The 22,882-nt window shown below is 45.6% G+C and overlaps 1 protein-coding gene across 1 annotated transcript in view; it reads left to right on the forward strand.

The window, feature by feature from the left end:
• Positions 1-21,977, forward strand: part of si:dkey-34d22.1 (discoidin, CUB and LCCL domain-containing protein 1) — a 23,526-nt gene extending 1,549 nt beyond the window's left edge. Inside the window, exons 2-15 of the mRNA XM_062539279.1 lie at positions 4,097-4,318; positions 9,796-9,933; positions 12,842-12,893; positions 13,168-13,240; positions 13,851-13,984; positions 14,391-14,428; positions 15,615-15,809; positions 16,129-16,241; positions 16,369-16,525; positions 16,931-17,020; positions 17,441-17,534; positions 18,016-18,056; positions 18,170-18,274; positions 20,766-21,977. Of these exons, the coding sequence (XP_062395263.1) occupies positions 4,097-4,318; positions 9,796-9,933; positions 12,842-12,893; positions 13,168-13,240; positions 13,851-13,984; positions 14,391-14,428; positions 15,615-15,809; positions 16,129-16,241; positions 16,369-16,525; positions 16,931-17,020; positions 17,441-17,534; positions 18,016-18,056; positions 18,170-18,274; positions 20,766-21,193 (1,880 nt within the window). The 3' untranslated portion in view covers positions 21,194-21,977. The remainder of the gene's footprint in view (positions 1-4,096; positions 4,319-9,795; positions 9,934-12,841; positions 12,894-13,167; positions 13,241-13,850; positions 13,985-14,390; positions 14,429-15,614; positions 15,810-16,128; positions 16,242-16,368; positions 16,526-16,930; positions 17,021-17,440; positions 17,535-18,015; positions 18,057-18,169; positions 18,275-20,765) is intronic.
• Positions 21,978-22,882: the final 905 nt, after the last annotated feature.

Genomic DNA, 22,882 nt, shown 5'->3' on the forward strand with positions numbered 1-22,882 from the left:
ATGACTGTAGTTTTGTAGAAGGATCCCTCTTTCTATGGGCTTCCTGTGGGTCTCTGTAGTGTCCAGCTCAGTGTATACATGACTGTACCATCATCAGCAGTGTTAGTCTTGGACACTCAGGACTTCCACACCCTACAGGAAGAGGAATAGGAAGGAAGATTTAGTAAGGCCATTTTACTTGGCTTTTGCATTGAATTGTCCAATGCAACTTACAAGTAAGGTATAAACACAACGAAACAGCCTACACACAGAGATATACACACACACGTACACACACACACACACACACACACACAGAGAAACATCCTACACAAACGCGCGTACCTGCATACATGCATACGTACCTATATACATATGTGTGTGTGTGTGTGTATATATATGTGTGTGTGTGTGTGTGTGTGTGTACTCATACATACATACAGTACACACCCACGCCCTTGCTTATTTACAGTATGTGTGTAAGAAAGCACATGTTTGTCTGTGTGAAAGTGTGTGAAAGGGAAGCGGGAGGAGGAACAAAGCAGTGAGTTTGAAATTGTGTGCTTTTAATTGTGTTCTTGGTATGTGTATAACAGTTAGTGCTAAATGTGTGTGTGTGTGTGTGTGTGTGTGTGCATGGTAGTGAGTGTGTGTGTGTGTGTGTGTGGGGGTGCCTGATTTTAGGTTATGAGGGTTTCATCCGCTTATGTGTACGCTGTATGTTTAAGCTTCTGAAAAAGTGTGTATGAATTTACTTATTTCTAAGTATTTGTTGTGAAAGTGATGAGAATGTCCTGTTGTGTGTACTGTGTGTGTACATATTTTTCACCCGTTGTGTGTGAGTATTTGTGTGGTCAGCTATGTCTGTATACTGTACTCTGTCTGTATACTGTGTGTGTGTGTGTGTGTGTGTGTGTGTGTGTGTGTGTGTGTGTGTGTGTTTTCGCAACAGGATAGGGGTCAGGGACGGTGAGTCAAAGGTGGCCACATCCACAGACAGGAAAAGGCCTTACTTAGACAGATTCCTGCTCTCTCTGTGCATCTCTGTGTACCCAGACTGCGTGGGCGCTCTTAATCTAGCGGCTAGCGTCTAGCGTCGGGGGGGGAGATGACCAACCATTAGGTCAATTGCTCTCCCTGAATCATTTGTTTGTAAATGTCCGGAGCGGTTTTGCGACCCACGCGATAGCTGCTGTGTTCTGGGGCATGCAGGACAAACAAAAAAAAAAAGAATGGGATATGCTCTGAGCTGTACGCTCAGATGTGGCAAGGATGTCTGATGGACACACAGGGCTTATTACTCAGCGACAGGTACAACAGCTGAACATCCTGCTTGGCAAACGTTCAGGCCTGCGTGGACTTGCCTGCCCGATCCCTGCGGTAAAAAATCAAAATTACACGTTCGTGTAGCTGCTAATGAGCGACTGACGACAGACAGAAATCTTCCAGCGAGCCGTCAGCGCCGAGCCCACCTTCCCTTTCCCGTCACTTCGGCCGAGAGGAATTTCCTACCTCTGCCAGGCTGTGTGTGTGTAATGTGCATTAGTGCGCTCTGTAATTTCACGCACTATCATCACTTCAACTTGAACTCGGACCCCAGCTTTTGGGCTGGTTAACAACAAGGTGTCAAAATTGAAATTGCAGTCTTGTTGCAAATCAGATATATTGTAAAAAAAAAAAAAGGTATGTGTTGTGTCATTATAAACGGTGTAATAACATGTCTGGTTTGTCCATGTGAATGTCCAGTGTCATCTAAGAATGTAGGAACAACATTGTAGCTGCCTTAATAGACTCTCAGTAGCGATCCATACAGAACTCACTTGAAGTTCAGCTGTCATCTCTGCGATCCACGTTTTTGCATTGTGTTTTCATTCGGCATGACGTTTTGCATAATCCGTAAAAATGGGTTAGGCTGGTATGCCTGTGGAAATTGAATCCCATGTAAACATTGTGTGGGTGACTGAAAGTAGATCAGAGGGTGAGGCAGCGCCTGGTCCCAGCCTCGCTCACTGGAGAGCCAGTATAGGCAGATGCCGGCTCTGCCAAAGTGACTGTGGCAGGAAGGGCAGCCCCTGGTTGTTCCCGACTACTGGGGCATATCGAGAAACGACAGAGCAGAGCAAGCCCACTTAATGAGCCTGGAGTTGAGGACAAAGCGCTCACCCGACATGACCATTCCAAACCAAAACAGTATTGTCCAACCCCCCATACCTTCTTCCAGAACAGGGTTGAAGATGACACAGAGCACCAGTCTGTGTACTCCTCGGATTCAACCAGCCAGTCTGGCATTCTGAGTGGATGTCTTGAGGGGAGCTTGGACACAGAGGGGCAATTATGGGCCTGTGGGGTTGAGGAAGGGAGAGAGCGGGACCCTCAGGGCAAACTCCTAAACCGGATGAGATACGCTATGCAGTATGTTGGCAGCTCAAGCGTCCACGTCTTCACCAACACACAGATCAGCCATTTTCCTTTAGAACATAGGGTTAGAACAAAGAAATCAGTGCTCCCTTTCTCTCTCTCTCTCTCTCTTCCTTCATTAGTAATACACTGGTCCATAGTATCAAAGTGCGTGATTAGACTAGGCGGCCCTTATTTGGAAATCAGTAGCCTCACATAGCCTATGGTCATACTCATAGCTGACTCACACATGGTTTCTTGATATTCATCAAATTAGAAGTAATTAACAGTGTCTGTCTGACCCTAAAAGTTGGCTCGGAAGGGTATATTTAAGCATCATTATTCATGGTCGTGGCAGGCTTGGCTTGCCCAGGAATTAAGTTCCTGTCAAACACTGATGCAGAAACTTTGCTGAACCATAGCCACACAAGAAACATGAGTCAGAGATCTGAACGGAACAAATAGCCTGAAGAAAGGGTGGGCTTGAGCAATGGCTGTGGACTATCAGGTTCATCTTTGTAAAATGACAAACAAGAGGAGTGAGCCTACGCTGATGTCTCCGCTGAGAAGTTAGGTGTCTGTTATTCACCCAGTGGGACAAATACACAGGGATTGTGGTAGCGGTCAGACAGTCCTCTGCTCACCAAGAGCAGTTACTCTGTGGCCAAAGTCTGCTCGTCTGTTTTGGGTCATCTTGTGGTTATGATCTCACAATCTGTCTGCCTCATTCTTTCAGTCTCCGTCTCTCTATCTATTTTTTTTTCACTCAGTCTGTCTCTCACTCTCTGCCTGTCTCTGTCTCTCTCATTCTGTCTCTTTCTCTTCCTAATCTTCTTTTTACTCACTTTGGTTCAGTAGCATTACAGTCAATCTGCCTTAATCAGTGAAGTGGTTAATATGGAAACAAGAGACCTCCCTGGACTGTGACTAAGACTAAGGCTGGTGCGTTTGGCAGCGTTGTGCTGTGCGGAAGCCCCAGCTGTTGCTGCACCCGTTGGTCCAACATGGTCCCTATCAGCCAGTTCTCACACCTACACAGTGCCTATCGGAGGCCTCCCGTCTGTTTTTTTTCCCATGCAGACGAAGCCACCTGACGTGACCGGCAGATTAGTCAACAGCGGTCAACATGTTTTGTTGATAGAGCAGATGTTTTAGAGGAAAAACACTGTTTGTTTTTTGACATTATATGTTTGCGCAAAAATGTAAACATACAGAGACAAAGTTCATGTAAATAGTGAGTCACTGAATTTATTTATTCTGCCGCTGTCTGCTTCAGTTGGATGTGATTGTGATATATTGTGTCATTATTTTGAAATTAAATACCAAAGACCACTTTCAGTATTAATATGATCTCCCATTTTGCGTGTTTGTGTCTGATTGTCAAAATGTCTCCCTGACCTTAGATAGATAGATAGATAGATACTTTATTGATCCCCAAGGGGAAATTCAAGATTCTTAATTCTTAATTCGGTTCAATTCAGTAAGCTTTATTGGCATGACCATTCAAATAAAAACAGTGTCGTCAAATCGTATATAGAAATAGAGAAAACACCAAAGCACAGATTCGCTATTCACTGTATGTCCAGTCCAAGGATGCCACCTGGTAACATGCCACGTCTTTTTTTTATACATATATAACTACTTGAAGTGTCCTAATGGCAAAGCTCAGAACTCATTATAGTCACTGACTGTGCACACTCTCTCTTTCTGCCCATACCAGGTAATGGCTGTGGACACACAGTCCTTGGTGCCAAGAGTGGAACTTTGACCTCTCTGAATTACCCTGGCACATACCCTAACCACACCCAGTGTGACTGGAGGGTACAGGTGCCACGGGGAGAGACGCTCCGCCTTTACTTCGGGGACTTCAACTTGGAGGAGAGCAAGAACTGCCAGGCAGGGTCCCTGACCATTGCTGACAGTGGGGGAGTCGTGATACTGGGTAAGAGATGCACTTATTGATTAAACACATTGAACAAATAGCATACTCATGCAGTGTTTTTTCTCTGATGGTATGTTCACATGCTTCTATTTCCATCTCCGTTTATAAATTTAGCAGACGCTTGTATCCAAAGTGACTTTATAGCTACCCATACATCAGAAGACTTCGAGAAGATTTGGGAAAGATTCTTGAAAGATTGGAGTCTAACGCCCATTCAGGCTTTACTCGAAAGACTTTCAAGAATCTTTCCCAAAGTCTTCTAGTGTAAGGATGGCTTTACATATATCAAAGGTATTACAAGGATATTGTCCCGAGAGCAACTTGCCTAGTGGGAATTGAACCCACAAGCAGCACTGCATGCTATCCCAGCTCCTTAGCCACTATGCTAGCAGCCGTGGCCTACTGGTTAGGGCATCGGGCTTGTAACCTGAGGGTTGCCAGTTCGATCCCCGACCAGTCCACGGCTGAAGTGCCCTTTAGCAAGGCACCTAACCCCTCACTGCTCCCCGAGCGCCGCTGGTTGGGCAGGCAGCTCACTGCTCTGGGTTGTGTGATTCACCTCACTGTGTGTTCACTGTGTGCTGTGTGTTCACTAATTCGGTTAAATTGGGTTAAATGCAGAGAACTGAATTTCCCTCACGGGATCAAAAAAGTATATATTCTATTCTATTCTATTCTAGCACCACCCCATGCTTCCACTGAATGCGTTGGTGATGATGCTTCTCATTCACTTTCCATGGGCTAATGTCATACATTGTGGAACTGAATCATGCAAGTGTTGTGATGCATTGCTGTTTGCACCAAATGCGGAGGCATGTTCACCCTTTCAAGTGACAACGCAGGCACCAGCCAATCAATTTGCAATCATGCATACGAGAAAAGACGGCTTTCAACGTCAACCAAAATGCTGGACCGAGTTCAGGAGATTTTTTTCAGATAAATATTATTTGTTTGGCTTTTTATGCTTTACATACTTTTTTAAAGTTAGCGAGATATAGACTATGCAAACTCTAAAGCCTTGTTGTATCCACAAAACACACCTGAACATGTGCCATCAAACAGTGGTGACTGATTGCTGACCTGTTAATCTTTCTCAAAAACAAACACACCCCCAAACATCAGGAAAACCCACCAGCAAGCGTTAACGCACAGAAGTGTGCGATCGTACCCTGATCTCTTAAAAACTGCATAGCAAGAAATCACAGAATCACTGGGTCAATTATCTTGGAGCAAATACATAGAGATACAAGGACTTTGTTAGACTACAATATGCTCTTGATATTGCTTGATAAATGGCCACAAACGCTGTCTGGGGTCTTCACTCCAGTGTCATTTATTTGGTGTTCGAGTGGGGTGCTTTTTTTGCTCTGTGAGAAAGGATATGAGGTTCTATCTTTAGAATAATGTAGGATGAGATAAATTTTCCTCTGGCAATAAGAGATTCCTCTTCCTTTTCAGTTAGCAAGTTAATTCAAGTTCACGATGACATAAAGAGCTGCTTGGGATCCAGTTACCATCTTGCAGCTATTAAATGATAAGTGATACCATGCAAAGATCTTGTTCATGTCTCTGCTCGGCTTGCCAGCTGTTCAGACGCCAAATAATGATGATCAGCTCGGCTTATTGTAGAAACATTTGATAACAAGCTGTCATGCAATTGTAGATGCATGTTCAACAGCTGATAAGTCAAGTACCCATTCAAAGTAAAGAGAACGATAGATAAAGAAGATTAGATAGATAAAGATAAAGTAAAATTAAAATACTTTTAGGCCTTTGGAAAACAACATGACCACCACCACATACACATGGTGATATGATTCCATGATCATCCTCTGGGAGGATTGACACGGATGAGGATTAATTTCATCTCAGATGCGTGTGTCTCTTGGAGTGGACTGCTGACCGCATTCTTGAGGACATGCCTGAGCCGTGCCCAGTTCATGGCCACACACCTTCTACTGGCAGTCAAACGCCCTGACCGATACACAACCTTCTACTGACCGCTCTCATAGATCGCTGACGAAGGAGAAATACTTTTAGGAATGATCTGTTGTTCTTGAGTTGGTTATAAGGATTTTTGGCGAGCTTCTTCTCATCTGGTTTTGTTTGTGGGACTTCATCTCCATTGAAGGCATGTGTTCTGTGATCCTTTCCTGTGGTTTTCTGGTTTCTATCTGTAGGCTAAAACTGAAGGTGCAAATGCGGGTTTTATTTTTTTCATATAGCCTAGCCAAAAACCACTGTCTGTTATAGACCTGTGTTATGCCATTTATTTTTGCCCCAAAGAATTATTAAATTAAGGAATTGTGCCTGATGTGATGTCTCGCCCTGATCATGTCAGTTTGAAACTGTATGAACGGTTTGAACTGACAAAATGTGCAACATACTGTAGGTTATTTGAGTAGGCCTACTACTGTGTTTTAACTGTGTTTAGTCAATCAGATTTTGGAACCAATGGATTGATAATCCTATAGGATTCCAATCATATTTTGGAACTAAAATCCTGTAAGATTACTAAATATTGCTATTGGAATCGGGTTGGTTCCAAAATCGGATTGGAATCCTATAGGCTAGGATTTTTTTGGATAAGGAGATTTTTAAAGTTAAGGAGCAAAGTAAAAATAATACATTCAATATGATGCAGCGCTTCAAGTGTAACTGAGGAGTAAAAACAACCTAGGGTCTATTTACAACAACAGCTAACAACTTCAAACTTCGAATTAGCGCCGCGCCGATCTGGCTAAACGTAAGGCATGTTTGTATTGAACTATATTTGACTGATAAAGATACTTATGACCAGTGGTGTAGTGGAGGCTAAATGCAAGTAAACGCAGTTTATCCACCTCTGAAATTTCAGAAATAGAGTTTATCCATCTCTTATAGCCTAAGAGTTTATCCACCTGTCAAGAGCGTTTATTGACCAAATGCAACTTTTAACATTGAAACATACTGAACATACATATACTTTTAAACATTCATACTATGTACACTCATCAACATTCTAGTAACCATTTAATACCATTGGTATTGTTATAAACATTACTCAATACCCTCCACCATCATCAAACATGTTCTGAACGCCTATTTTTTAAATCCGATAGCGCATATAGCGCAATCCACCTCACCGTGATCACAGAATTCATAGTTGAGCCTGCCCACCTCTTATTTTGCCACTACATCCATGGTTATGACCTCTGAACATTTTCAAAGGTAACAATAGGCGACTTCGGTTTGTCTTAGAAACCCTCACCACACTGCTACTGTAAGCCTAGGCTATTATTTTAAGGGGGGGGGGGGGGGGGGGGGGGGGGGGGGGGTTGGGGATTTGGGTCACATAGGCTATGCACCCATGAACACGTGCATTCATACAATTGTTGATATATGATAATGAGCTTTATTGGCCGGCCCAACACTAACACAAAAACACTGCCTCAAAAGGCTATTTTGTAGTTGAACGTTTTAAATGTGCAAAAACAAACTATACATTTGTATGATATAATGTAAAGTATACTCACAACAATGGCAAAACAAAAATAATAAAAAATAAACCTAATTGCACAAAATGAGACATTTTTAAAGTTGAAAAGTTATCCAATGGCTGATACTTTTCAGTCCTCCTAAACTGCCTGCTTTGCATTGATCTCGACCGAGACGAAAACATGGAAATTACGTTTCAATTCGTGAACTTGCACTTGCGTTTCGGCATGGCTGAAGATGCCGGATAGTTTTGCGCGTTGCCAGTGGTAAACAAGGAAGTGTGCGCTGATGAGGTGAATAACCAATTAAATGTTTAGGCCGAGAATATCGACCAATGACGGTAACTCTAAGGTCAGGCTCTACACTTCAACTCAATGCAAAGCGAACTGTAGGGGGAGGGCGTGATTAGCCTACTATGTGAATGAAAGAGAGAGCAATGCAAATTCGGTGAAAACACGTTAGGCTAGAATAACAAAATCCCGGACGATTCTGAAATTCCGCCCGGACACATTTTAAGGTTTCAAAAAGAGGACATGTCCGGGAAAAAGAGGACGTCTGGTCACCCTAATTTTAAGCATGTTTAGTGGTATCAAATTGCGAAGTGGCACCTTACCCGTCAGTGATCATGATGCAAATAAACGGTCTCGCTCAAAACCCCACCAATTACTATAGGCTAATTTTGCGTTCAATGAAAAAAAAAAAAAAAGCTGTTAACTATCATGAATCTACCTGGTTGTTTTTACTCCGGAGTTAGTTTACAGTTTAAGTGCCTTTTCAAATAGAAAAAAGTACTATAGCCTATCAATTAAAAAGGAATGGGTCGCTTATTGTGATGTGTTGTGGCAGCTGAAACACTGATACATGTTTTGATTGCAGTTTTCCCACCAGGCGTAGCCTATCCTTTGTTATACAGCTAAAGCGTCAGGGGTTCTGATGTCCTTTACATAACCTTGCAAAACACGTTATTTAAAATGCAAACAAAACCCGTCAGGGTCACAGCCTATAACGGGCGGCTGAATTCAGGTGTTGACTGGCTCTCAGTGGCATCCCTTGCATTCACAGCATTAGCGTAGGCTACATACAGGCGTCCTGCAACCCTGCTGCCGCCCCCTGAGTGCTTCGACTCTAGAGGTGCACCCCAGGTATCGCCGTATTGTTGTTCCGAGCGAATTCCACAGGGTCTGCCTCACGCTGTTTTGCCCTTCTCCTCCTCCTCCTCCTCCACCACACCACTCTCCGCTCGCCGCTCGTGTGTTCACACAAGCGTGCCCCGGGCTCGCATGCCACATACCACACTGCCACGGCACGGCTGTTATATGACATGGTCTCTACGGCAACGAGCAGCAACATAGCGAGAGCGAGAAGCCGGCAGCCCTCCAGAGTGTGTATTTGTGTGCGTGCGTGCGTGTGTGTGTATGTGCGTGTGTGTGCGTTCGCGCGTGCGCGTTTGTGTGTGCGTGCGTGTGCGTGTATGTGTGTGGGGGTGCATGTGTGTGTGTGGCTGTGTGTACACACGCCATGGATCCCCAGAGGCTTACATCTTTAGAGTATGCGTGCATGTGATGGTGCGTGCCATTTTAGGCGGAGTGTGTGTGTGTGTGTGTGTGTGTGTGTGTGTGTGTGTGTGTGTGTGTGTGTGTGTGTGTGTGTGAGTGTGTGTATGTGTGTCTGTGTGCGTGCGTGCGTGAGCATGCATGTCTCTTAATGCTCTAGGGGTCATGTGATTTTGTTTGAGCGTGCTCTGTGTATGATTTTCCCCATGCAACTTCCAGATGCTGATGTTTTCTCTCCTTCCCTCTCTCTCTCTCTCTCTGTTTGTGTGTGTGTGTGTGTGTGTGTGTGTGTGTGTTTATGTTTATGTTTTGTTTGGCTGTGCCTGTGTATATGTATGGGTGTTTGTATGCATATGTGCATTTGTGTGTCATGAATGTGGTGTTGTGTGTGTGTGTGTATGAATGTGTATGTGTGTGCGTGTGTGTATGTACGTGCGTGCTTTGCAGGCCCAATATGTGGACATTTGGATGCCGCTGGCAGGAATGTGACGGTGAACAGCAACGAGGTGACAGTGCGCTTTGTCTCCGGCACGCACCGCTCTGGACGAGGCTTCCTCATGTCCTACTCCACCAATGAGCACCCAGGTACTACTCGTACAACCCACCCCCAACCAGTCTAAACCAATCACGTCTGGCCATTGATTCCATCCACTCTGATCATATGTATAGCTGGCAGCAAAGCCCAACATATGATAAATAGAGATAGCAAAAGAATCCTAAGTTGAATATTTGAACCATAAAATAAAATTACAAAAACAACTTCTCCGAATACTCAACACAGCGCCATATACATACTGTATATAGTGTGTACAAGTGTACAGAATGTACATCCCGAACACAATAACATCCGATCATAATCCTCACCCAACTCATCATCATCGTTTAAAGCGCTGGATTTCCAGACATGCAAAGGTTTTACTGTAATTGTGATTACACATTTGGCACTAACGTCCACACACACACACACACACACACACACACACACACACACACACACACACACACACACACACACAATCTCTGACATGCAGACCGAAGCTTAGTAGGCACTGCAGCCATAAACAGACATAACACACATGTGTCTGAAGCTACACCAGGCTGATCACTCTCAGGTGGTGCCTATGTATGCATATGCATGGCCGCGTCTGGGAATATGGCAATTAACAGTCTCCATGCATTTTTTAATGGGCTGCACGCTAAAAGTGTGCAGACAAGCATTTAGAACACGTTTGGGTAGAAGCAATGGAAGGTTCATGGTTCTTTTTTCTTTTTTTGCTGTTGTGAGAATATAAGAATGGAGTGGAGCTTGGAGGACAGTGGGGATGGTGGAGCGCGTCTGTGTGCGTGCTAGTTTCTGTGCGAGAGGGGGGAAAAGTGGGAGATGGTGACAGGGAGGGAAAGGGAGGGAGGGAGAGAGAGAGAGAGAGGGAGAGAGAGAGAGGGAAAGTGAGTGAGTGTGAAGGGGGTGGTGTGCATGCGTGCGTGTGTGCGAGCAAACGAGCGCCTGTGCGTGCAGGCGTGTGTGTGCGTGCATCCATGCATGCTCCCACGAGCTCATCCGTGCGTGCATTCCTTGCGTGTGTACGTGCCTGTGTCACAGCGTGTGCATGCATACACTCCCATTTCTGTGTGTCCATGTGTGTGCCTGTGTGTTTGTGTGTGCCTGTGCGTGTGTGGGTGTGTGTGTGTGTGTGTGCGCCTGTGTGTGCCTGTATGTGCGTGTCTGTGTATATGTGTGTGCGCATGTACTTGTGTGTTTGTATGTGTGCGTGTTGTGTGTGTGTGTGTGTGTGTGTGTGTGTGTGTGTGTGTGTGTGTGTGTGTGTGTGTGTGTGTGTGTGTGTGTGCGTATGTGTGTGCGTGTGTGCGTGTGTGCTGTATGCGTGCTGGGTGACTTATTGGAATGCAGGCCTTGTCTTTGGCTCAGCTCCAGTGTGTTTGTACTGTGGGCAGGGGAGAGAGCTGAAGGAGGGAGAGCAGAGTGGAGTAGAGGAGAGGAGAGGAGAAGAGAAGAGGGGCCCAGGCTCCAGTGCTGAGATGTGGGTGGATCACTGCCGATCACCGGCCCCACACAACCCCCCACCCCTTCCCACCGACACCCTACACACACACACACGCACACACATACGCACACAAGCACGCACACACCCACACCCACACAAGCACGCACACACACACACACACACACACACTTCTCCTGCTCTTTCTCCTCCCCACACAGCCACCTAACCTAACTTAACCATCTCCTGGCCACACCATGAGCACAGCACTGAAAGATCGCAAATGCATTGCAGAGATGAAGCACAGTGTAGTGAAGTGGAATGTACATTGGAGAAAGAGAAAGAAAGAAAGAAAGAAAGAGAAAGAAAGATAGAAAGAAAGAAAGAAAGAAAGAAAGACAAAAAAACAGCAAATCAACAAAACAATGAAATGGAAAAAGAAGAACGAAAGAAACGTGAGGATTTGTTTTGAAGGCTCGTGTCGGATAAGTGCATCAGACCCTGTTATGCTGCGATGGTTCCCATCCAAACAGAGGCCAGCGTTCGACGTCAAGTGGACGTCAGAACAGAGTCCTGTTTACAAGGTGGCCACACCGGCTCCCATTACTCTCTCTCCAAACGGAACATCTAAACACAACACGTAGCGTCACATCGGGACACAGCCAGCCTGTTCCCGGCCAGAGCCCTGTGTGTGTGTGTGTGTGTGGGTGCCAGAGACGTCTGCATGATAAGGATGCGTGCAGACTATTAATAGAGCTGGAGGTGAAGCTGATTATTTTGGCCATTAAAACAGCCATATACAGGCATTTCATAGGAGTGTTTCCCCTCCTAGAGAGCCTGGACTCACTCTCTCTCTCTCTCTCTCTCTCTCTCTCTCTCTCTCTCCCTCTCTCTCTCTCTCTCTGTCTCTCTCTCTCTCTCTCCGTCTCGGTGTGCACTGCTGGGGTTTGTATTCCCATCGTTTCCTGTTATTTCCTGACTTGTTTATGGAGCTTTGCTATGTCCGGAGCCAGGCCCAAGTGTCCAGATGAGGGTGTGTCCAGTCACAGTCGGCAGACACAGGGGACCGTGGGAGGGCGAAGGGGGGGTGGAGGGGAGGGTGGAGGGGTCAGAGACGGTGTCCCCAGCACTGACGACGGAGAGGGAGAAGTGTCTGCCTTGTGTTTGTCGGGTCACATGACGCGGCGTTTACAGTAATCATCCCAAGCATCAGATCAGTCATGCTCTGACTTCAGAGTGGGTAGGCGGCAGGAAGTCTGATGTTTCTGTGTATGTGTGTGAGTGTATGTGTGTGTGTGTGTGTGTGTGCGTGCTTGCATACGTGTGCGTCCATGCGTTCATGCATTTGTGTGTGTGTGTGTGTGTGGTTAGAAATGGTATGTACAGAATGATTCTATAGAGTGTGTGTGTGTGTGTGTGAGCGAGAGAGAGAGAGAGGGAGAGATCTGTTATTTGCATTGCTCAGATTGTTTTGTGCTGTTTCTTATTTCTAGATCTCATATCATGTTTACACAAAGGGACCCACTTTTCCTCTGAGCGCTTCAGGTGAGAAATCCAGTAGGCTACCTATGCAGAAATGTTGTCCACCTTGCTTTTTCACAACAAAATGTCCTTAAAGTCTAAAATACACTTTGTTACATTAACACCAGCTTACTTTATTCATAGTATCAGTTAATCACATCCACTAAAGATTTATAAGAATATTACTAATAGATATGCTCTATAAATTGTCTGCACCGTGTGTGTGTGTGTGTGTGTGTGTGTGTGTGTGTGTGTGTGTGTGTGTGTGTGTGTGTGTGTGTGTTGGTGCATCCTACAGTGTGTTCTGTCCTGCGGGGTGTAAGGATGTGAAGGGGGACATCTGGGGTCAGTCTGAACCAGGCTACAGAGATGTGAGTATCTGAATAAGAGATCCCGGCCTCAACAACATCTTACAACTCTGCCAACCTTGTTTTTATGTCATTAATTGATTGCCCTCTTTGATCAGTCTATTCCTACTTGGACTCATCGATCATTTTTACATGTACGTTTTGCTGTAACATGGGATGTTTATCACTTGATGGTTTTCAACACCAGGATGTTGAATTCCTGAATCATATTAGTAATTTCCTTTCTCTTCTCAAAGATTAGCCTCTTGTGATTGTGTGAAACCTTATACATAGATAGATAGATAGAAAGATAGATACTGTAGATAGATAGATAGACAGACAGCTAGACAGATAGATACTTTATTTATCTCGAACACAGGAAGTAATCATGAGTATACTTGTTAAAAAGGGCTTTTTAGACAGCCTGCCTATACTTGTATGAATCCTGAATATACACACACACACACACACACACACACACACACACACACACACACACACACACACACACACACACACACACACACACACACACACACACACACACACACACACACATACACACACACACACACACACACACACACACACACACACATACACACACTCATTCCCCACTGGTTGTGTTTCCCAGACCTCAGTGCTGTGTAAAGCTGGCGTCCATGCGGGGGTGTTATCGGACAGCCAGGGAGGCCTGGTGCGCGTGTCTCAGGAGAGAGGCATCACCATGTACGAGGCCAGCTTCGCCAACGGCGTCCTCTCCAAGACGTAAGCACCGCACCGGCCTCTTGCCCCACAATTCCTGCTCCTTTCACACACTCACAGTACCTTCACAGACACACTCAGTGCCTTCACAGACACATTCACAGTAGCGTCACAGACACACTCACACAAGCTTCCATCTAAAGCAACAAACTAACAGTGCAGATGAAATACTGTACAGAATCTTCCCCATGAATATATTTAGTTCAATATCTGATGGTTCAGCCCATGGCCTCTATGTTCCCGGGGCCATGCTTTAGAAGTTCTGATAATATTTTAACTGTTAATTACTGTTAATTACTCAATTATTCATTGTGAATAAACAGGGATAGATGTGGGCAGACACCCCAGCTAGATGACAAGTCTAAATGCACTAATGTTGACCTCACCCTAAATCTCTTATCTTTTACAGGGGGCCGCTGTCAGATAAGAAGCTTGTCTTCACCAAAGGTGATAACCAAGTGCCAATCTGTGCCAATTGTTGCTTGTACTGTTGGTATGGTTTTGAAAGTGAAGTGTGATTTTCAAACAGCTAGCAGCTGGTTATGTTTTTGTTTCGCGCAACAGATTTGACATCCATGTTTTTTTTTTGTTTTGTTTTTTTGTCTTTGAAAAGTAGATATCAGAAGTAGTGATTCATGTTGAATCATAAGAAACAGGAAGTTTTAAATGGAGGGAATGATGTTTATCTCGTCATATCTGATGGAAGTAACACGTTAGTCGTCAAATGCCACTTCCTGTATAAATCCCACTGGCAAGTCTCTTAAAGAAAACATGGCTGATAACCATGTTTATTTTGGCCGTCGTACAGCGACTTGTGTGACTGAAAGATTAAAAAGCCAACTTATGCTCCTTCAGTTGGGTCTTTTGATTTGAAGGGCACTATTTGTGAACTGAACAAACACCATAAAACAACTCACCATGTACATGCTGAAGTAAATGATAGCTGAAATGCTAAATATCTGAGTATCACACTGCCTGGGCTTGTAGAGCAATAGAATGTTTTGGGTTGCTTTCACATTTGGTCCATTTAACTGGACCGTACACAAGTGACCACCAATCGCGTTTTTTTGCACCATCAGCGTTCAGCGTTTGCAGCCCTGGGCTCCGACCGTTTTTTTCCCCCCCCCACAGGGCTCACAGCACTGAAAGTTGAAATCTGTTCAACTTTTAGAACAGCACTGAGATCATCAATGTCACTTCTCTCTCGATGACCAATCAAAATTAAAGAGGACGAAACCTCGAAACCTCGCAACTAGTGCTGAGAGAACTGACCAAAGCGCTGAGAAAAGGTTGAGGGGCTGTCAGCGCAAAAAACATGATTGCCCTGACCCCCCTGGTCTCCATTTGTGGAGTTTATGTCATAAACTCTAGCTTATTCACCATTTACAGACACATGGTCCTTTCACAAATTCTCACAATTTTTGTTAGAGACTTTTCTGGGCTTCGTCACAAGAGTTTCAGGCAGGTTTGTGAGTCATCCTGCTCATGTCTTACCTATGATTGTACATCCATAAATGAGCTCTCTCCTCCTCCTCTTCCTCCTCCTCCTCCTCCTCCTCCTCCTCCTCCTGCTCCTCCTCCTCCTCCTCCTGCTCCTCCTGCTCCTCCTCCTGTCTCCCCTATGTCTCTGCAGCCTGTACGGGGCACTTGGCAGTGATGACATACAACATGTCCACGGTGTGGGAGGACCCGGGCAGCTCGGGCCAGCCCGTCCTCTGGATGCCCGGCGCCAGCGATGCCAGGGGGCAGCCTCTGCAGTGGGCGGCCAACACTGGCGACAGGGAACCCTGGCTGGAGCTTGAGCTGCGGGAGAGGAGTACCGTCACAGGTCAGGGTCAGAGGTCATGACCTCAAGCACTTGACCTGCTCTCTCTCGAGCGTGGCTGGCAGTTACTTATTAGCTCTTTTTTTTCCACTAGGCAAAGAGTTCTACTGGGAATTAGAGATATTTATTTTTATGCAGACGCAAAGAGTGGACAAGGTGGCTAAAGAGGCACTTACACTATAAAAAATGATATTCAGAGAACTTAGCAATAGAGGTCAAAGCACTCTGATGTATGAGAGACAAATTATGTAATTTCTGCTAACTCACAATGACATAGACCCACATTTCATCATACTGTATGCTTTGCTCTATTCCTTTCCAGGAATAATAACGAAAGGAACATCCAGATTCTTCATAGAGTCTTACTCCCTGATGTACAGCAAAGACCGCAAGACCTGGAAGTTCTACAAGGCTGCGCTCAGTAAAGACAAAAAGGTGCAAGAGCTTCAGAGTCTGGGCTGTCGTCTCCGCTGGCATCATATTGAGCATCCGTGATGTGATTCCTAATGGCGGTGACAGTGACACCGTGGGGTTTTAAAGTCTTCCTCTTGTCTGAACGCAGATGTTTGAGGCCTATTCTGACGGTCACACGGTGGTCCTAAACAGCCTGTTTCCTCCAGTGGGGGCACGCTACCTGCTCCTGCGACCCCTCACCTGGCACCTGAGGGCCTCGGCCGGGGTACAGGTGCTGGGCTGCCCCATGCCACGTGGGCGCTCAGGTGAGGGCTCTCTCAAAGGACTAACACCAGGCCAGCTGAATGCCATTTAAATGGGCTGACATGTCGTTTGCGATAATACTTGAATACACTGGTAGTCTGCATACACTGTGTGCGTAAGAGACTGTAGAGTCTGCTTAATATTTGTCAGAAGAATAACAGAGGACATTTTAAATGGAAGAGATTGTGGCTCTAGTTTTGGAATAATCGAAACTACCTTAATTCACTGAGATGACATTACATCTTGCTGATGTATGTATACATAGCCGATACTGAAGTATGTACGAATACATTCAGATGTTAGATGCAAGTGTGTATAATTCATTACACTTACACATTACACAGCAGTATTGCTTGAAACATCTGTAAGAAATGATAGATTCCTGACCATTGCCTTTCCGTCCACAGCGGGCAGGGGGCCACAGCCGACAGAACAGCTACCTCTGGAGCCGGTCACCACGAAGAGTCCACCGGTGCTAATCCAAACCTCCGACCAGAGTGAGAGGACACTTATTCTTTAGCGGTTAGCCTGCTAACTGTTCACAGGAAAAACAAAACCTACCGTAACTTCCCGACTATTAGCCACGGCTTATACATTGATTTTGCTAAATTTCTTAAGCTATGAGGTTAATACACGGGGACAGTTAAATATGATATCAATATGGTTTTGTTTCTTTTACTGTAACCTGCATAAAACACTATCCTACATACACATGTACACTGCTCCAAAGCAAGTTTGTTTTTGCCAGTCCAACCAATGCCATTCCACCAGGGAAACATTACAAAAGTCCTGAATGGGTTCAGAGATGTTACGCAAGAAGGCTTTATGCCAGTCTTATCAGATGTTGACTCATTGATTACTGTGCCATATAACACATCATAGTGTTCACAAGCAGTTTGTTGCCCTCTGTCACCCAGGTCCCAGTCAGCCAATGGTTGTGGCCGTGGGCATCGTCCTTGGGTTACTGCTCTGTGTGGGCTGTCTACTGGCAGGGCTGTGGTGGAGGAAAAGGTAGCTTCTCTCTCTCTCTCTCTCCCTCTCTCTCTCTCTCTCTCTCTCTCTCTCTCTTTCTCTCTCTCTCTCTTTCTCTCGCTCTCATACAAACAATCACACCCACACACACTCACATTTAAACAAATAAGCACAGACACGCACACACATAGTAGGACTTTGACTTGTTTGTTCCCACAGACACAGAACTACTACGTTTACATATTCATTCTCTCTCTATAACCCCCACACCCTCCCAACCACACACACACACACACACACACACACACACACACACACACACGGTCACACTGACTGGCTTATCTCACATATTTCATACCATGGCAGGTTGTTTGCCTTGTTTATGGCACATCTAGTAGTAAGCACACACACATACACTCCAACATTCACAGCTGGCAGTCACTTCAAGCACCACTGACAAGCCACATAAGAAGCCTGTGTTTGTTTCTCATACGTCTGTTACCTCTGATCTGTCCATTAGGAGAAGAAAGGCCCAGATGAAGAAATGCTCTTTGGATAAAGGTATTGACTAAGTGTTCTCAGACCAGCCCTCTTCATCTCCGTAATTGATTTCTCAAAACAGTTGGAGAGAATGAGATCTTTGATTCATCATCTCTGTGTCTCTTTGCCCGTAGATTGCCAAGGGTTCCACATAAAGACCACGAGCGTGGATTCGGAGCTGGCGTCCTACCCTCTAACCAGGAGCGTCCACGATGCCCTTCCCAACCCTCCCCTCAACGGTGAGTTGGCATCACGCAGGAGGATTGCGGGTCACTGCGTCAAATCCCACGCGGATGTCTAGCATTCCAGCGCATTGTTCCTCGTAAGCATTATATTGACCACTGATGGGAAGAAGTGCTTTAAGCTCTTCAGAAAGAGTGACTTATTCATCCGTCTGACTGAACCTCTAAGCAGGCTCAAACAATCGGACACAGACAAGTCCGAGATCATTTCTGCAGTCCACTTTAGCGCTATTCAAACAAGCCCGAGTGCTCCCATCCGACTTCAATCAGTCATTGTTTTCCACACTGCTTCCTCATCTTTATTTAGTTTCACATTGTGTTCTTGTTCTCAGCCATCTCTGGGCCCAATCACTGTCCTTACAGTGCAGTTGTTGATAATGTTGTATAGTATATTACTACTGGGATTAAGTTATTACACAGTACTGAACCTTGCCTATATGAGAAGTAGGCCTATGGGGCAATTAAGAGTACAGTGGCCCCAGCTGTGGTGTTGCTGAATGGGGTACCTCTACGCCGGCGACCTGGGTTCGATTCCCGCCCGATGGTCCTTTCCGGATGCCACCCCTACTCTCTCTCACTTCCTGCTCACTTCCTGTCATCCGTCACTGTCCCGTGACATAAAAAGCCCAAAGAAATGTACTGAAAGAAGAAAGAAGAAGAGTACAGTCAGTACACTACACAGTGGTTTGGACAGTTGCACCACAATGGTGTCCATTCACTGCACTTCCGCTCTCCCTCGACCCATCTTGAAGACGTGTCCAGTTCCCTCCCCATTGGTCCTCGCTGTCCTTTCACATCCACACGAGCGTCCATCCGTCCAGTGGCCCCTGTAATCTGCTGTGTGTGGCTTAGTAGAGCAGAGAGGGGGGGACAACAGAGAGGAGAGAGGCCCCCTCCCTCACCCCTCACCCCCCAGCCCCCACTCTCCACACACACACACACACACACACACACACACACACATACACACACACACACACAAGCTCACCATGGTCCAGGCAGGCTCTTCAGTGGCAGCATAAACATCTCTTTCTTTGCTCTGCTGGGCCTGTCTGAAAGGGAGCCTTTAATTGGAGTTCCTGGAAAAGGACGCCCATGCAGCCGATATGCCGGACACCCTTCTCTCTCTCTCTCTCTCTCTCTCTCTCTCTCTCTCTCTCTCTCTCTCTCTCTCTCTTTCTCTCTCTCTCTCAGGGGTGGGGTAGGGGGAGCAGTTAGAAGTGGGACAGAGCTTCACTGGCACTCAAGACAATCGTGGCTTTTCCCCTGAAGTCCATCTAATTAGAGGGGGGGCTTTGCCACTGCCGGATTCCTGAAAAGAATCCGTCTGGGCAGTAGGAGGGAGGGGGTGCGTGGGAGATGTGTAGAGCCTCCTGTCCATCTTTGGCCCGCAGAGCTGGACTGAAGTCTTTGTGGACGCCCCTCCTGGGGGGCCCCTACACTACTGGGCCGATATGTGTGCACTGAGTTGGACAGCAGTCCACACGAACGGGGTGGGGGGGTCCAATCACATGTCCCGATGAAGTGGGCCCAATCACATGTCCCGATGAAGTGATTTCCGAGGCAGGTCATTGGGCCGCTCATGCAGGGTCGTCCACTTGTAGGGTCTGTTTGTTTGGTAAATATAGGATCCCAGCAGACCTGCTTATGAATTGAATTCTCTGTGGGGGAGCCAACAGCCAACAGGCCTCTGGCGGTCAGCCACTTTTCCCCCAGCACGCTGTTGTTCCCCCATTTTTCAGAAGGACCCTGTACTGAAGTTTTGTGTCTGATTTGATTTACGTTCTTCTTAATCACTTGGATAAGTTCATTTCAGCCTTGCCCTGAGATGATAACATAGCATAAGAATGCATTGGCTGATTGTAAAACTTGCTATCTTTGCTCAAGGAAAATTATTATCATTACTAGTGACAGACTATGATAGTTATTACATTAATCTCAGGTTCTAATGCAACCTTCAAAAGTAAGAGAGATTTCTTGTTACGTCCCACAGATTGAGATATGTTTTATTACTGACTATACCTACTACTTTTTAATAGCATCTGACATGGTTCTGTCACTGCTGTAAGGGGGTTTGATAGGATCTTAAACTTCTCTCCATCATAGTGATATCTGTGGTGAAACTTTCTTCTGTTGTTTCATGTTTGGATACCTTACTTGTCTCTTCATCTTCAGCAGAATATGGCATCTACGGACTTGACAGGGCATAGATATGTCATTGAGGGTTGGGAAAGTTACAGTATAGCTAACACTTAAACTACTATGTAGTCCAACAGTGACTTCTGTAGTGAAACAATATTTATTGTTAATATTATTTACTATTACTCTTTGCCCATCTATGCTTTTATATCTGCTATTACTGTTTGGGTTTTTGTTTATGTAAAGCACATTGAATGACCTCTGTGTATGAAATGCGCTATATAAATAAACTTGACTTGACTTGACTTGACAAGTGAGCCTGACAGCCTTCTGCTGCTGTTGTCCACAGACTACGCTGAGCCGGACGTGCTCTCCAGTGGCTCCAAGATGGGCTCCACCTTCCGCCCCCCGCTGGACGAGGGCTACACCACGCCCTTCGCCCTCAACCACTACGACACCCCCGGACGACTCCCCGAGTACGCCGAGCCCCTGCCCCCCGAACCTGAGTACGCCACACCCTTCGGCGAGCAGCCCATGGACCCCTCTCTGGCTCCCCCTCTGGCCATGCTGCAGAACAGCGTGCACCTCGCTCACCACGGCGTACGGATCGTTCCGGGGCCGGCCCGCTACGACAGCCCGCCTCAGAAGGCTCTGCCGCACGGCTACTGCAGCCCGGCGCCCGTCGGCGCCAGCGGCGGGCAGAGGGACAGTGTGGTGTACGCCGAACCACTTCCTGTGGCGCCCCTGCTGGCGCACACCTACCACGAACCACTGTGAAACAAAAAAGCACACCTCAGACCACTGCAGCCAGGGCACGGGCAGCCACGCTCACACACCTTGGACTGGCCGACGCAACCGGCTCTAATGGCTGCACACACTCTGTGTACAGAGGAGAGAGAGAGAGAGAGAGAGAGAGAAGAGAGAGAGAGAGAGAGAGTTAACCACACACCGGGGACTGAGAGACATGCCAAGAGCTGGGCCACCACGCTCTGCTGCCTATTAGTTAAGCCCTCACAAACAGTGCATGGAGACATGGTGTCGAGCGCTACTGTGGTGGTGGTGTTAAGGTCAATGAGAAACTAAACACCATGCAAAGCACCACTATGCCGGCGGAGGCTGCGTTGCGTCTCTGTTCACCTGTGAGTGCTCCAACCACACTGTATGTGGAGATATATGTTGTTCATTATACCATACGGTTTCATTGACTAATATAATGACTGAAGAATTAAGTAGACTGAATCCAATCTGAATATTTCAGGTAATTTTTGTGAAGTCTGATGTCATAACTAAAACTTGGACTTATTTAATTGCTAATGTATCTGTGTGTGTGTGAGGGTATGTGTGTGTGTGTGTGTGTGTGTGTGTGTGTCGCGAATGCGTGCATTTCTAAATGAAATGTACAGAATACTTCTATGTGAAAGTTGAAAACTATATGGCAGCTATCTACTTAAATCTGCCTCTGGATACTGAATAGGGCACTTTTGACAAACTGCTGTCAGGGTTTGAAGTGTTTTATATGGAACATTAATAATAAAGATTTTATACAAATCCTACAGTAAAACTTGCCGTCTGCCTCTTACCTCTAAAACAACTCGCTAACATGAATATAGTTTATCTTGAATCATGAATATAGTTTATCACTGGAATTCATCTATTAAAAACAGACTAAAATAATTGAAAATTGCAATGAGAAATGAACATATCGCAAGGTACCATGTACAAGATTTGTGAGACATCTAGTGGTGACTTTTGGAAATGTCAAATTAATTTCATTATTTAATATACTGCAAAGCCAATGTTTTTATTTCTCCAATTAATTTGCATTTCATGATGTACAAAATGTTCCATCGAAAGACTGGAATGTAACTGTAAAATGGGGAACTTTCAACAAAGACGGTAGAACTACTACCAGCAGATTAATGTTCTAGAGTAACAAGTATGCATGGCAAGTGTGTGCCTGTATCTCTGAACTGTTTCTGTTCACTTGATTCACTCTACAAGGAATGTGCATAACACCACTGTCTTTTCCTATGAGAGCACGTCATCTCATATTCTGGTGTGTGAGTGCAGACTTTTCTTTTGCACGTAAACCATGCGAGCTGCTTCTGCTTTTTCTCAATCTCAATGAGTCATCGTTAGATTTGTCCTCAGCTGCAACAGCTCATATGTTTGATGTCAATGTCGAATAATCTTCCACATCCACCATCTTTCATTACTGAGCAATCAAACGCAGGTGTTTTTTTATTATTATTTTTTTTTAAATCCAAAATGTTTTTCCAGATGATAATAAGAACCATGCCTCATCAGCAGACCAGGGGAAAATAGTATTGTATGACTATTAATAGCACAAGGCCTTCCTGCTTTCCTTGTCTTCTGTGTCTTCCGAGAGAAAGCAGAAGTTCAAGTGCTGTCCACAGACTCCACCATATCTGTGTGTGTGTGTGTGTGTGTGTGTGTGTGTGTGTG

This window comes from Sardina pilchardus, chromosome 6 (genome assembly GCF_963854185.1).
Source record: "Sardina pilchardus chromosome 6, fSarPil1.1, whole genome shotgun sequence".
Classification (NCBI taxonomy): Eukaryota; Metazoa; Chordata; class Actinopteri; order Clupeiformes; family Clupeidae; genus Sardina; species Sardina pilchardus.